The sequence below is a fragment of the Dunckerocampus dactyliophorus genome, chromosome 16 (genome assembly GCF_027744805.1).
Source record: "Dunckerocampus dactyliophorus isolate RoL2022-P2 chromosome 16, RoL_Ddac_1.1, whole genome shotgun sequence".
Lineage (NCBI taxonomy): Eukaryota > Metazoa > Chordata > Actinopteri > Syngnathiformes > Syngnathidae > Dunckerocampus > Dunckerocampus dactyliophorus.
Genome location: NC_072834.1, coordinates 13,398,233 through 13,410,095, shown reverse-complemented (window position 1 = coordinate 13,410,095; position 11,863 = coordinate 13,398,233). Strand labels below are relative to the sequence as shown.

At 47.8% G+C, this 11,863-nt stretch overlaps 2 protein-coding genes across 5 annotated transcripts; one reads left to right on the top strand and one right to left on the bottom strand.

Annotated features, from left to right (window-relative positions):
• Positions 1-1,427: 1,427 nt before the first annotated feature.
• On the top strand, positions 1,428-3,918 carry serpinf1 (serpin peptidase inhibitor, clade F (alpha-2 antiplasmin, pigment epithelium derived factor), member 1). Of its 3 annotated transcripts, XM_054755622.1 has the most exons (9): positions 1,428-1,535; positions 1,616-1,653; positions 1,939-1,996; positions 2,065-2,260; positions 2,398-2,553; positions 2,629-2,832; positions 2,897-3,033; positions 3,119-3,329; positions 3,472-3,918. In XM_054755622.1, exons 3-9 carry the CDS (start codon positions 1,940-1,942, stop codon positions 3,720-3,722), a joined length of 1,212 nt encoding a protein of 403 aa, XP_054611597.1. In that variant the 5' UTR covers positions 1,428-1,535; positions 1,616-1,653; position 1,939; the 3' UTR covers positions 3,723-3,918. The 3 variants fall into 3 exon arrangements, with proteins under 3 accessions (XP_054611597.1, XP_054611598.1, XP_054611599.1); XM_054755623.1 differs by lacking the exon at positions 1,616-1,653 and having other exon boundaries at positions 1,439-1,535; XM_054755624.1 differs by lacking the exons at positions 1,428-1,535; positions 1,616-1,653 and adding an exon at positions 1,712-1,905 and having other exon boundaries at positions 1,936-1,996.
• On the bottom strand, positions 3,830-10,160 carry slco2b1 (solute carrier organic anion transporter family, member 2B1). 2 transcript variants are annotated; one of them, XM_054755619.1, is made up of 15 exons: positions 10,069-10,160; positions 9,711-9,805; positions 9,503-9,640; positions 9,279-9,438; positions 8,971-9,192; positions 8,723-8,821; positions 6,369-6,499; positions 6,172-6,244; positions 5,906-6,070; positions 5,647-5,836; positions 5,424-5,568; positions 5,184-5,347; positions 5,037-5,106; positions 4,848-4,968; positions 3,830-4,760 (listed from the first exon to the last, which is right to left on the bottom strand). In XM_054755619.1, exons 2-15 carry the CDS (start codon positions 9,780-9,782, stop codon positions 4,705-4,707), a joined length of 1,806 nt encoding a protein of 601 aa, XP_054611594.1. In that variant the 5' UTR covers positions 9,783-9,805; positions 10,069-10,160; the 3' UTR covers positions 3,830-4,704. The 2 variants fall into 2 exon arrangements, with proteins under 2 accessions (XP_054611594.1, XP_054611593.1); XM_054755618.1 differs by having other exon boundaries at positions 5,042-5,106.
• Between the last annotated feature and the right edge of the window lie 1,703 nt (positions 10,161-11,863).

The following is an 11,863-nucleotide window of genomic DNA, read 5'->3' as shown; positions in this document are numbered from 1 at the left end:
TTTCTTTTTTGGGGAGAATGAATGCATAGCAGAACAACCAATTTTACTGTGCATATGACAATAAAACTCTTGAAACTCTTGAAACTTGTTTGGATTTAAAAAAAAAATAATAATAATAAAACAAAATAACAAATCAGTAAGGGGGCAAACACTTTTTCACGCCATTGTATTTGAATGGACTTACATGTTTACATTGGCATGTATGTGAATAGACTTAAAAGTTTACATGGGCAAGTATATGAATGAATATGTTTACATGAATGGACATACATATTTACATGGGTTTGTATGTAAATGACATTACATGTTTACATGACCGAGCATGTGTATGGACCTACGTGTTTACATGGGAGTGTATGTGAATGGACTTACATGTTTAGGTGAATGGCCAGACGCATTTGCATGGACGTGTATGTGAATGCACCTACGTGCGTCAGTTAATGAATATATTTACATGGACGGGTATGTGAATGGACTTGCGTGTTTACATGGACATGTATGTGACTGGACTTAGGTGGTTAGGTGACTGGGCATATGTATTTACATGGGTGTGTATGTAAATTGTTTATACATGTTTAGATTAATACATATTTGCATGGATGTGTATGTGAATGGACCTACGTGTTTAGGTTAATGGACATATGTATTTACATGGACTGTGTGTGAATGACTTACGTGTTTACGTGAACGTATGTACACTCTTTACAAAGGCATTTATGTGAACGGGTGTACATGTTTACGTGACTGGACATGTGTGTTTACATTGGCATGTATTTGGATTTATGTGTTCACACGAATGGGGTTATGTCTTCACATGGGTATGTATGTGAAGGGCCTTACATGTTTATGTGAACGGACATACAGCTTTACATAGGTGGGTATGTGGGTGGGCGTACATGTTTACAGTATGTGACTGGACATGCTTATTTACATTAGCATGTATTTGGACTTAGGTGTTACACGAATGGGGTTATGTGTTTCATGGGTGTTTACGTGAGTGGACATACATGTGTTTGTATGGGTGTGTATGTGAATGAACTTACATGTTTATGTGTGAGAAAAAGATGATAGATTTCAGTGTGATGTGTGTGTTCTTAGTGATATGAGTGTCATGTGACTCTCATGCATCATCATGATCAGGATGGCTGACACGACCTTCAAAAATAGTCAAGTATTGGTGTTTTTCTTTTTGCGCACCCCTATCATGAGGTTGCGATGTGTGTGCAGCTCTGATCTTTGCCCCCCTCAGAAGTAACAAAACTTGACGTGTGACGTCAGGATACACGTGCACACAGCGTGGCTGTGACATGTCAACATTGATGCTGTGCTGTGATTGACAGCTAAATAATGTACACTTTTAAAAACGGACTATTAATTGAATGGGCACGTCACAAAAGTTGAAGTGAGTATTGGAAGAGGAAAGACTGATTGGTCTTCATTGCGCGTCCCCGGCGCCGCTCGGGGGCGAGCCCGAGATAGGGCGCGCGCTACTGTGTCACGCGCAGCGACGTGGAGCGCGAGAGAGCAACGCTGAGGTGAGTGCGTCCATTTTAGTTGTGTTCGCGCTCTTTTGGCGCGCGTTAATTTTGACGAACTTTGTCCCGTTGTACGCCAGCCACGTGACTGGGACGTGACCACTCGAACTAATTCAAAGTAAGTCTGCTTTCTTTGATATTTTGCTGCGTTGACGCGCTCAGTGGTTTGGATAGGCAGCGTGACGTCACCAGTCAGAACGTTTGGGCTGCTGTCACAACGTGCACTTTGACCTTTTAGTTTTGGCACAATTTGAGTCACGTGATCAAGCATTGCTGACCATCTTGTTTACCCTTTTGTGGTGGACTAGAACCAGTGACCTCAAGTCTTTTGGGTTTTTCATCCGTTTTGTGTGTGTGTGTGTGTGTGTGTGTGTGTGTGTGTGTGTGTGTGTGTGTGTGTTAGGATGAAGCTGACGAGCCCCCTGCTGGTTTTGGGCCTGGTGGTCTTGGGTCTGGCTCAGGTATGATGTAATAATAAAAACGTCACTAAATCAGATAATCCCAATTTGTACGTGGTGATCTGGTCCAGGCTCAGATAGATGATGAGGAGCCGGTCGCGGAGGAAGAACACGTGGAGCTCTTCACCACGCCCACCACTAAGATGGCCGCAGCCACCTCGGACTTTGGCTATAACCTTTTTCGAGCGCTGGCAAATCGTGAGGCGTCGACGAACATCTTTTTGGCCCCCATCAGTGTGTCAGCGGTTCTGACCCAACTGTCCATGGGTGAGCATCACCTAAAAAGAAAATGGCGGCTCGTAAGTTACTTGTGTTAACGTTAGCTGTTAACTAGGCCGCTGCATATCCGATATTTCCTGGCGTCATGCGTTAGCATGCTAGGCTAACATGGTCCGATCCCGCAGGAGGGTCCGAGCAAGCCCAGAGGCAGCTGTACAGGGCCCTGAGGTACCACACCCTGCAGGACCCTCAGCTCCACAACACCCTCAGAGACCTGCTGACCTCCGTCAGGGCGGCTGGCAAAGGCCTCAGTAGCGCCGCTCGCATCTACCTGGCCAGACGTGGGTTGAGTTTGAAGTAACTCTAGACCACATGACCCGCAATGTACGATCCCTGACCTCAAACACCTGTTTCAGGCCTGCGTCTCAAGCAGGACTTCTTCACACTGGTGGAGCAGCAGTACGGCGTGAGGCCCAAAACCCTGCAGGGCGGATCACGAGACACCAAAGACATCAACGACTGGGTCGCCCAAGAGACTGGCGGCACTGTGCAGCGCTTCTTGACTAAGCCTCTCCCCCGAAACGCTGGCATCAACACTGTGAGCGCTGCCCATTTCAAAGGTATTTATACGCTGCCCCCTGGTGGCTGTCAGCAACAACAACAAGTCTTTTCATCAACTTCAAGGGAAGTGGGCAACGGCGTTCCGTCAGACGGAAACGTTGAGCTTCCAGCAGGAGGGCAAGGCGCCTGTTCGTGTCCCCATGATGCAACAGGACAACTACCCCATCAAGATGGGCGTGGACCCTGATTTGAGTTGCACGGTAAGTGGAGCCTCATGTGGGCGGAGCCTCCACCTCTGACAGTGGCCACGCCTCCCGGCCACACCTAAGCACTGTCCTCTTCCAGATCGCTCAGATCCTCATGCAAAACGACGTCAGCATGTTTGTGTTCCTGCCAAACGACGTCACCTTCAACTTGACCTCGCTGGAGGACACTCTGACGGCCGAGTTTGTGCAAGACCTGTCTATGACACTACATCCTGCCCACGTGTCCCTGACGCTGCCCGCTCTCAAGCTCAGCTTCTCGACCGACCTGCTGCCACTGCTCACAGACCTGGGTGAGTCACCTCATGTCGTTGTCAGGGTGTCCTCCGGGGGACGTCCTTTGGGTGACTTTGGGTGTGCCCAGGGTGCTTCCAATCGTTTGCTGGTAGAGTAGAAAACCTGCCCCTAAATGGCTCCTCTCCCTCCTTGCTGCAGGGCTCTCTGATTGGTTGGCCAACACTGACCTGGAGAAGATCTCAGTGCAGCCTGCCAAGCTCGTCACTGTCAATCACAAGGTTGTCATGGAGACGGCCAGTGAGGGGAACCAACCCCCCCCTGCCACGTCTGCCACCAGTCACCTGACCTACCGCGTGGACCGACCCTTCCTCTTCCTCATCCGCGATGAAGCTTCGGGGGCGCTGCTCTTCATCGGCAGGGTGCTCAATCCCAAAACCCTGACCGTGTAACGTGCACACGCGCACGTGCACACACACTCTTAGCAGGTCCTAGGAGGGAAGTGGAAATACTCAAGATGCCCTTCAAACACGTCACGTGTTCACGAGTCCCAAAGATCTTTTTTTATCACAAACATTTTATTCGTGTTACACTTGTGTTACATTTGTGTGACATTTGTGTTCCAAAGAAATAAAGACAGTGAAACAACTGTGACTCTAGCGCCACTATCAGGGCAAAGTGAGGAAGGCAAAACAGGTTTAAAATGATTTTGTGGAAAAACAGGACAAATACAAAAAGGTTTTGACAACAAGATAGAACACACATTGTAACACTTTCGAGCACAACAATGAACTCACTGCATGTGAAACACATCATGTTACGCACTTTCCATTCGTCTGCTCCTCCCCGATGTGCACGAAGCAGCAGCAGGGAGAAGGAAAACATGTGGTTTTGATTTGGCTGTCACATTCCTGAAGCAAAGACGTAGCAAAATGAGTGGTCTATTTTTTAAAACTACATTGAACATTTGCTCTCCAGGTTGGTGTAGGAAGAATAAAGGCACAAAATGTACTTTTTTGAAACAATCTCAAGAAAATGAACTACATAAAACAGACCATTTGCACTCCAGGTTGGTGAAGGAAGAAAGGCACAAAATGTACTTTTTTGAAACGATGTCAAGAAAATGAATAAGTTGAGGACAAGATGGCGGCCAAGCATCTGAGCTGCTTTAGCTAAAGTTGGTGGCAAATAGAACTAACACGTCCAAGTGTCGCGAGTGTTTTAGCAGCCCCTGGTGGACGTCAAGGGAAATGCATGCCATAAAAGGAAGAAGACGTGGACAAAAAGAACAGTATGGCAGGAGTTGCGCACTGTACTGCCCTCAGGTCTGGGCTTTGTTGACTTCTGGTTTGCGCCCGTCCACCAGCTCGTAGACGCCTCCGTCTGCGACCTCAGGACCCTGAGGCCTCGCCCTCCTGTGCAGGACCACAGCAGTCAAGAGGAAGCAGACCAGACCCCCAAACATGAACACCACCTGAAGACCCAAAAACCTGCTGAGACAAAGACAACGTCCTGTAATATTTGCCTTAGCTGTCAGCCAACATGTTTCAAAATAAAACTCATGCGCAGTGACTCGCCTGTGTCTAAAGCGCTCCAAGTCGTAGTAGAGACAGGAAGTCTGTTTACCACACTTCCTGTCCCACAGGATGCATGTGGAGTCGATGATGGTGCCGTACAGAACTGGGCCGGGCATAAAGGCTGTGGACAAAACAAGACAGATACATCAGAACCCACCTCAATCTCCACCCCACCATGACCTTACGGACCTCACCGAGGATTCTGAAGAGCATGTATTGGACCCCCACGGCGAAGGATTTGTCCTGGGCTGGCACCGTCCTACACAGACACACACACACACATACTGAAGTCATGTGTTTGCTTCTTATACCTCAAAGTTCGAAAAGATTCCGTGCCTGAGGATGATGACAAAAGATGGTGTATGGGACAGGGACACCATGAGACCGGTGATGCCGAGCAGAACCACAAATGGGAGGAGGAGGCGCCCACACCCACTGCCACAGCTTCTGGGTGTGGCTGAGCCGCCGACCCCGCCCACGCAGTGACACTCTGTGAAGTTCTGCAGGACGAGGACACGTGGTCACTTCACACTGGCGCCCCTGGGGCTACAGTCTTCAATGCAACAGAATTCTCACAAGGACTTTGCTGCTGCTGTCTGTTTCCATGGCAACACAGCCGGCATGACAGGGAGACGTGAACTCTACTCCGTCTGAGCCGCACACTGGATGAAACATGTCCTGAACACACTGACATGATGCACTGCACGACAGCGCGCCACTCCTAACACACACACACACATTTATATATACAGTAAATGATACGTGCGTGTGCCATCATCTCAGTATGTCGCGTGGGTACCGTGGCGGGAAGACGCCAGAAACCTGCTGGGTGGGGCAGCCAATGAAGAGCAGAGGAAGGGCGGGGCCAATGCAGAGGACGATGACGATGGCGCAGAGCTTGCTGGCGCCGCTGACACGAAGAGACCATCGCCGCATCAGGACTCCGCCCATGACGGTTCCCAGCACGGCCAGCGGGATGCAAACTCCGCCTTAAATGCAGAAAACGCGTGTCAGACGTGTGGGCTGCTCGGTGTGTCGGAAGACGAGCTCGCTCGCACCGATCAGCGTCGCGGAGAAGACCACGGTCTGGTTGAACTGCCTCTCAATGAACTTGGCCATGAAGGTGATGAGGCCAGCCAATACGGCCGCCATGTTAACCTGAGCCAGGACCACCAGCAGGTAGACGGGAGTCAGCAGCGTGCGCATGGCGATGCTGGGAAAACCTACAGGAGAGAGTAGGTTGACCCACCTTTGGAACAAGTCTGTCCACTCTTCAATTCCCTTTGCCCTGGTCAGTGGCAGCAGACAGGAAGTAGACTCTTACTTTTAAGGAAGTGAAGAAGGCTGACTTCCTGGAAAAGGTCGCTCGGACGCTTGGTGTCTGCTTCTGACTCGTCCTGCATGAACACAGAACATCACAAGGTCACATGACCCCCATGTCTGGCGCAGTCTTTTTCTGGAATCTGAGCCAACAAACCAAAACCACAAGTCGTCTAAAAGTAAAAGCTTGGTAATTCTCACCTCGGGGGGCATGTGTCGGGGGAAGAAGAAGTAGGGCAGCGCTGTGAGGAAAAGGAGGCAGGACGCCACTAGGAAGCCGAGCCACCAGGCGCCCACCCAGCGTAGGTCACTGCGGTCCAACTGGATCTGGTCTAGACATGCAGAACAAGGAACTGATGCTACATTGTCAGATAGCATCAGTTATCTGACAATGTCAGAGTGGGCCCTATTTGCTCTAGGGCCCACTCCAAGGTCCACATTACATGGTTCACTAGGACCTGCACTAGAACCAAGACTAGGACTAGGACTAGTCTGTCTATGGAATACAGACTAAGTAGTACACTACTGATTTTGTGACATGACATGTTGCTGATTGATTGATTGACTTGTTGTGACTCAGGAGCAAACCACACCAGAATACCACAACATGGTCACACCTCCATAGACATACAGTATATACATAGATGTAGAGATATAGATAGATAAGACAGACATAGGTATAAAGCGACATATATCGATGTGTACATATAGCTGTATAGACAAATACATGAATAGACTCCTGATCAAAATTTTAAGACCAGTTGAAAAATTGCAAGAATTGACATTTTGCAGTAGTGCTTCAAAATGCAAAAAGAAGAAATGGGAGTGAAGCAATTTTAAGTGAGCAAAACTGAAAAAGCTGTTCATCAGATGATCAATAGTTTAAGACCATAGCTAAAAAAAAACAACCCCCCCCCCCCCCCCCCCCCCCCCCCCAAAATAGAAAGACGATGTTACAAAAAGACTCAGTAGTGAGGTGCTTTTCAATTTTTGTTAATCACCTCACAAATGGGTGTGGGCATGTTTGATGTCAGTGTTTCCAGGAGGCTAGTGGGAGTGTTGCTCCAGGTGGTGAAGATGACTTCACGGAGGGCATCTGCTGTCTGGAACTGATGTCCGTTTTTGTAAACTTTCCTTCCCATTCATCCCCAAATGTTCTCAGTTGGATTTAGCTCAGGGAAACACACAGGATGGTCCAAAAGAGTCACCTTATTCCTCTGGAAAATGTCTTTTGTCAGGCGGGCATTGTGAACTGCAGCGTTGTCCTGTTGAAAAACCCAGTCATTACCACACAGACAAGGGGCTTCAGTCATGAGGGATGCCCCCTGCAACATCTCCCCATAACCATCTTCCATTTGACGCCCCTGCACAAACTGCGCCGTGTGCAAAACAACTTAGGTGGGATCTCCTTGTCATGCCACTAAGCCATCAGGACCGTCAAGGTTCCATTTTTTTCCTCATCAGAAAATAAAACGTTCTTCCACCTTTCAATGTCCCATGTCTGGTGCTTTTGTGCAAATTCCCGACGGGCAATATTGAAGTGAGACAAGGCCTTTGAAGACGTTTTTGCTTGTAAAACCCTTCTCTCACAGATGTCGTCTCATGGTTATTGAACTGTACTCGGCACCAGTAGCAACCTTCATTTGGGCCGAGCATCGTCCCGTGTCTTGACAGACAGCCAATCGTCTCTTTCGGCTCAGGGTCGGTGACATTTTTTTGGGTCAACCACTTGACGTTTTTGTTCCACAACCCATAAAGATGTTTCAAACAACTGTCTTGCCACATCCAACCTCATCAGCAATGGCGCGCCGCGAGAGGCCTTGCTTATGCAGCTCATCAATCAATCAATCAAAGAGAGAAAGCTTTTTTGCCTTCGCCATCAAGAGATCATGACAGTGTGAATACCTGACAGAAATCAAGTCAGTCAAATTTGATCAAGATTTTGGCTTTTAAAGGCTGTGGTCTTAAAACTTTTCATCAGCTGATGAACAGCCTATTTCACTTTAATGCTTGTTTGCAATAAATTGCTTTCTCAAAACATTTTTTTGTGTCACTCCCATTTCTTCTTTCGCATTTTGAAGCTTAAACTCAGAACCTTCTTAAGATCCAACAGTGCAAAATGTCAATTCTTGCATTTTTTCAACTGGTCTTAACATTTTAATCAGGAGTGCACATCATTAGATGTATCGATAGATGTATAGATACATAGATGTCTAAGTATTGGTGATAGATATATGAACACAGTGTACCAATACTTCAGTAGGTATACATGTATAGATAGATAAGGCAGATATACAGTATGTACGTAGATGTGTACATGTATGGATAGATATATAGATGCATAAATGGATTGATAGATGTCTAGATTGGTGGATGTATAGATGTAACAGATGCTGGCTCGTGCAGCTGTGCAAAAAAACATGGTTCAACCTCACTCCCTTTAGCTTTTAGCTCAATGGGTAGCGCTCTTGACTCTCAAGCCACTGAATCAGGGTTGCATAAATGCATAGATTGGTCGCGATAGATACAGTAGATGTATGGATAGATGTTCAGACCTTCAGACATGGTGTCAAAGTCGACATAGAAGCGCAGAAGGAAGGCGCCACTGAGGAAGCCCAAGGCCGGGCCGATAGACGTGACAGCCAAGAGGATGCCTGATGGAAGACAAACAGGTAAGTCCATTTGACACCTGTCCCTTCATTCACCTTTGCTGTTATTACGTCTGCTCCTACGGTTAGAGGTTATAACGCCACCTGTTGCTCTGTCAGTGTGCTTTCACGTGGACATGTGAACATGGCAGTACCGAGGTAGAGCGGCGAGTTCTTCTTGCTGGCGTGGTCGTCGATGTAGGAGATCCCAAAAGGTTGGATGGGCACGGCAGCGATCCCCAGCAGCAGCTGAGCCAGCAGCAGCAGAGGGTAAATGCGGTTGTCGCTGGGGCTTTCCTGACTGTCGCAGCTCTGACTGGTCGTCGGCGTAGTGAGAGGACTCTCCATCTGGCAGAGGCCGGACACGTTCCTGGCAGCTGCAGAGAAATGTCACTTCTGTAAAGAACTCGCGCCTGCGATCACCAGTACCGCCAGTGTCACCGCCACTGTGTTGTGGACTCACATATGATCTCACTATATTCATAGCGCCTGCTAAGGAAGTGCGGTAGCGCCATCAGCAGCGAGGCCAGGCACGCTAGCAGAGCGCCGCAGCCGATAACCCGTGGCCGATGAAGCCGACTCCCCAGGAAGCTGACAAAGACGATGAGGAGCGTGTTCCCCACCTGGAGGGAATCACACAAGGAGCAAAAAAGATGGCAGCCCGGGCAGGAAGTGACGCGCGCTTACCTCGTTGAAGGCCGCCAGGAGCCCCGACTTCTGGCTTGAGAGGCCAAAGCGCCGCTCGATGGTGGAGATGGAGCTCTTCATGTACCCCGACACCAGGAGCTGCGCCAGCTGCAACAAACTGTGACACAAGACGAAGAACTGCAAGCAAACACACAACAAGTTTCCCACAGGTCAAAGATCACCGCACCCGGTGGGTGCATGTGCTTACCTTGACGCTTGTGAAGAGGCCCCTGGTCCTGCCGGGGCGGTCACAGCTCACTTTAACCTCACTCACCTCCATGACTGACAAGGAGCGCACCAAGGCTGAGGAGCACAAAGCAGGCACCAGAGTGAGTATTGTGACCTTTGCAGGTCACCTGATGAATGTTTGCACAGAGAAACCATATTAGGAAGGAACTTCTCAGCACTGGAATGTCAACATGCTCCTCACAGCAACAGTAAGGAACAACTTGTTCATTCTTGTACAGACAAACGTAACAGTATCATGTTAGAGTAAGGACGCATGTGCGTAAGAATTTCCTCATCTCAGACGTCACAGGAATGTAAGTAAGAAATGACAAACTCACTGTGATGATGCTGACGAAGAAGGGCTGCAGCTTGTTTCTGTGAACTGTCAGCTCCACGAGGAAGACGAGGAGGAGGCGCCTGCTGGAATTTGAACCCTGCAGCCAGAGAGAGACAGGAAGTGGACGGGACGAGTGAGTACACGTCAAATGTTAAAAGCTGAAAGTTGTTGCAGAATGTTTTCACCTTGCTTCTCTGAGCAAATTATATATAATTAACCTCTATATCTATACCATGTTTCTCCAAAAATATACAGTGGTGTGGAAAAGTGTTTGCCCCGTTCATAATTTCTTTTTTGTGCATGTTTGTCACACATAAATATTTCAGATCATCAAACAAATTTAAATATTAGTCAGTGACAACACAATTGAACACCAAGTAGAACACAAATGAAACCTTTTATTATTAAACGAGAAAAAACATCCAAACCTTCATGGCCCTGTGTGAAAAAGTGATTGCCCCCCCCCGTTAAAACTGTTAACTTAACTGAAATTAATTGAGATCTATTAGTCTGGAAAAATTGTTATAAAGCCATTTCTAAAGCTTTGGGACTCCAGCGAACCACAGTGAGAGCTATTGTCCACAAATGGTGAAAACATGGAACAGTGGTGAACCTTCCCAGGAGTGGCCAGCCAACCAAAATTACCTCAAGAGTGCAGCGACGACTCATCCAAGAGGTCACAAAAGACCCCACAACAACATCAAAGAACTGCAGGCCTCACTTGCCTCAGCTAAGGTCAGTGTTCATGACTCCACCATAGGAAAGAAACTGGCCCGCATGGCAGAGTTCCAAGATGAAAAACACTGCTGAACAATAAGAACATTAAGGCTCATCTGGTGTGTGTCCCATCCCACATCTGGCGTAAAAGTAAAAAAAAAGTAAAAAGAACACAATACCAACAGTAAAATATGGTGGTGGTAGTGTGATGGACTGGGGGTGTTTTGCTTTTTCACGACCTGGAAGATTTGCTGTAATAAATGAAACCATGAATTCTGCTGACTACCGAAAATCCTGAGGGAGAATGTCCTGCCATATGTTCGTGACCTCAAGCTGAAACCAACTTGGGTTCTGCAGCAGGACAATGATCCAAAACACACCAGCAAGTCCACCTCTGAATGGCTGAAGAAAAACAAAATGAAGACTTTGGAGTGGCCTAGTCCAAGTCCTGACCTGAATCCTATTGAGATGCTGTGGTATGACCTTAAAAAGGCGCTTCATGCTGGAAAACCCTCCAATGTGGCTGAATTACAACAATTCTGCAAAAAGGAGTAGACCAAAATTCTTCCACAGCGCTTTAAGTGACACGATAAAGCATGTATCATGTATCACAATCTATCCATCCATCTATCCATCCATCCATCTTCTCTGCCGCTTATCCTCACTAGGGTCGCGGGGGTATGCTGGGGTATATCCCAGCTGACTTCGGGCGAGAGGCGGGGTACACCCTGGACTGATCGCCGGTCAATCACAGGCACTGACTGCTTTTTACTTATATTAAATATTTGGTTCCTTCAGCCATTGTTTATCATTTGTGAGCTATGATTTGCTGTGTTCTTTTTTTTCTTAGCCTGTGTCAATGGATCAAGAGACACTGAATCTCAATGGGGCCTGCCTTGTAGAATGAACAACCAAAATTGAAAGCGTTCTTCTTCTTGTTTTCCTGGCGAAGCAGCAGCGCCCTCTGTTGGTGACACCTCCACGAAGACAGCTGGTGGAGTATTCAGCCCAACTACAGGATGACACTTAGTAAACCCACCGATGTGGCTATGCTAACAAATGATATTTAAAGAAACAAC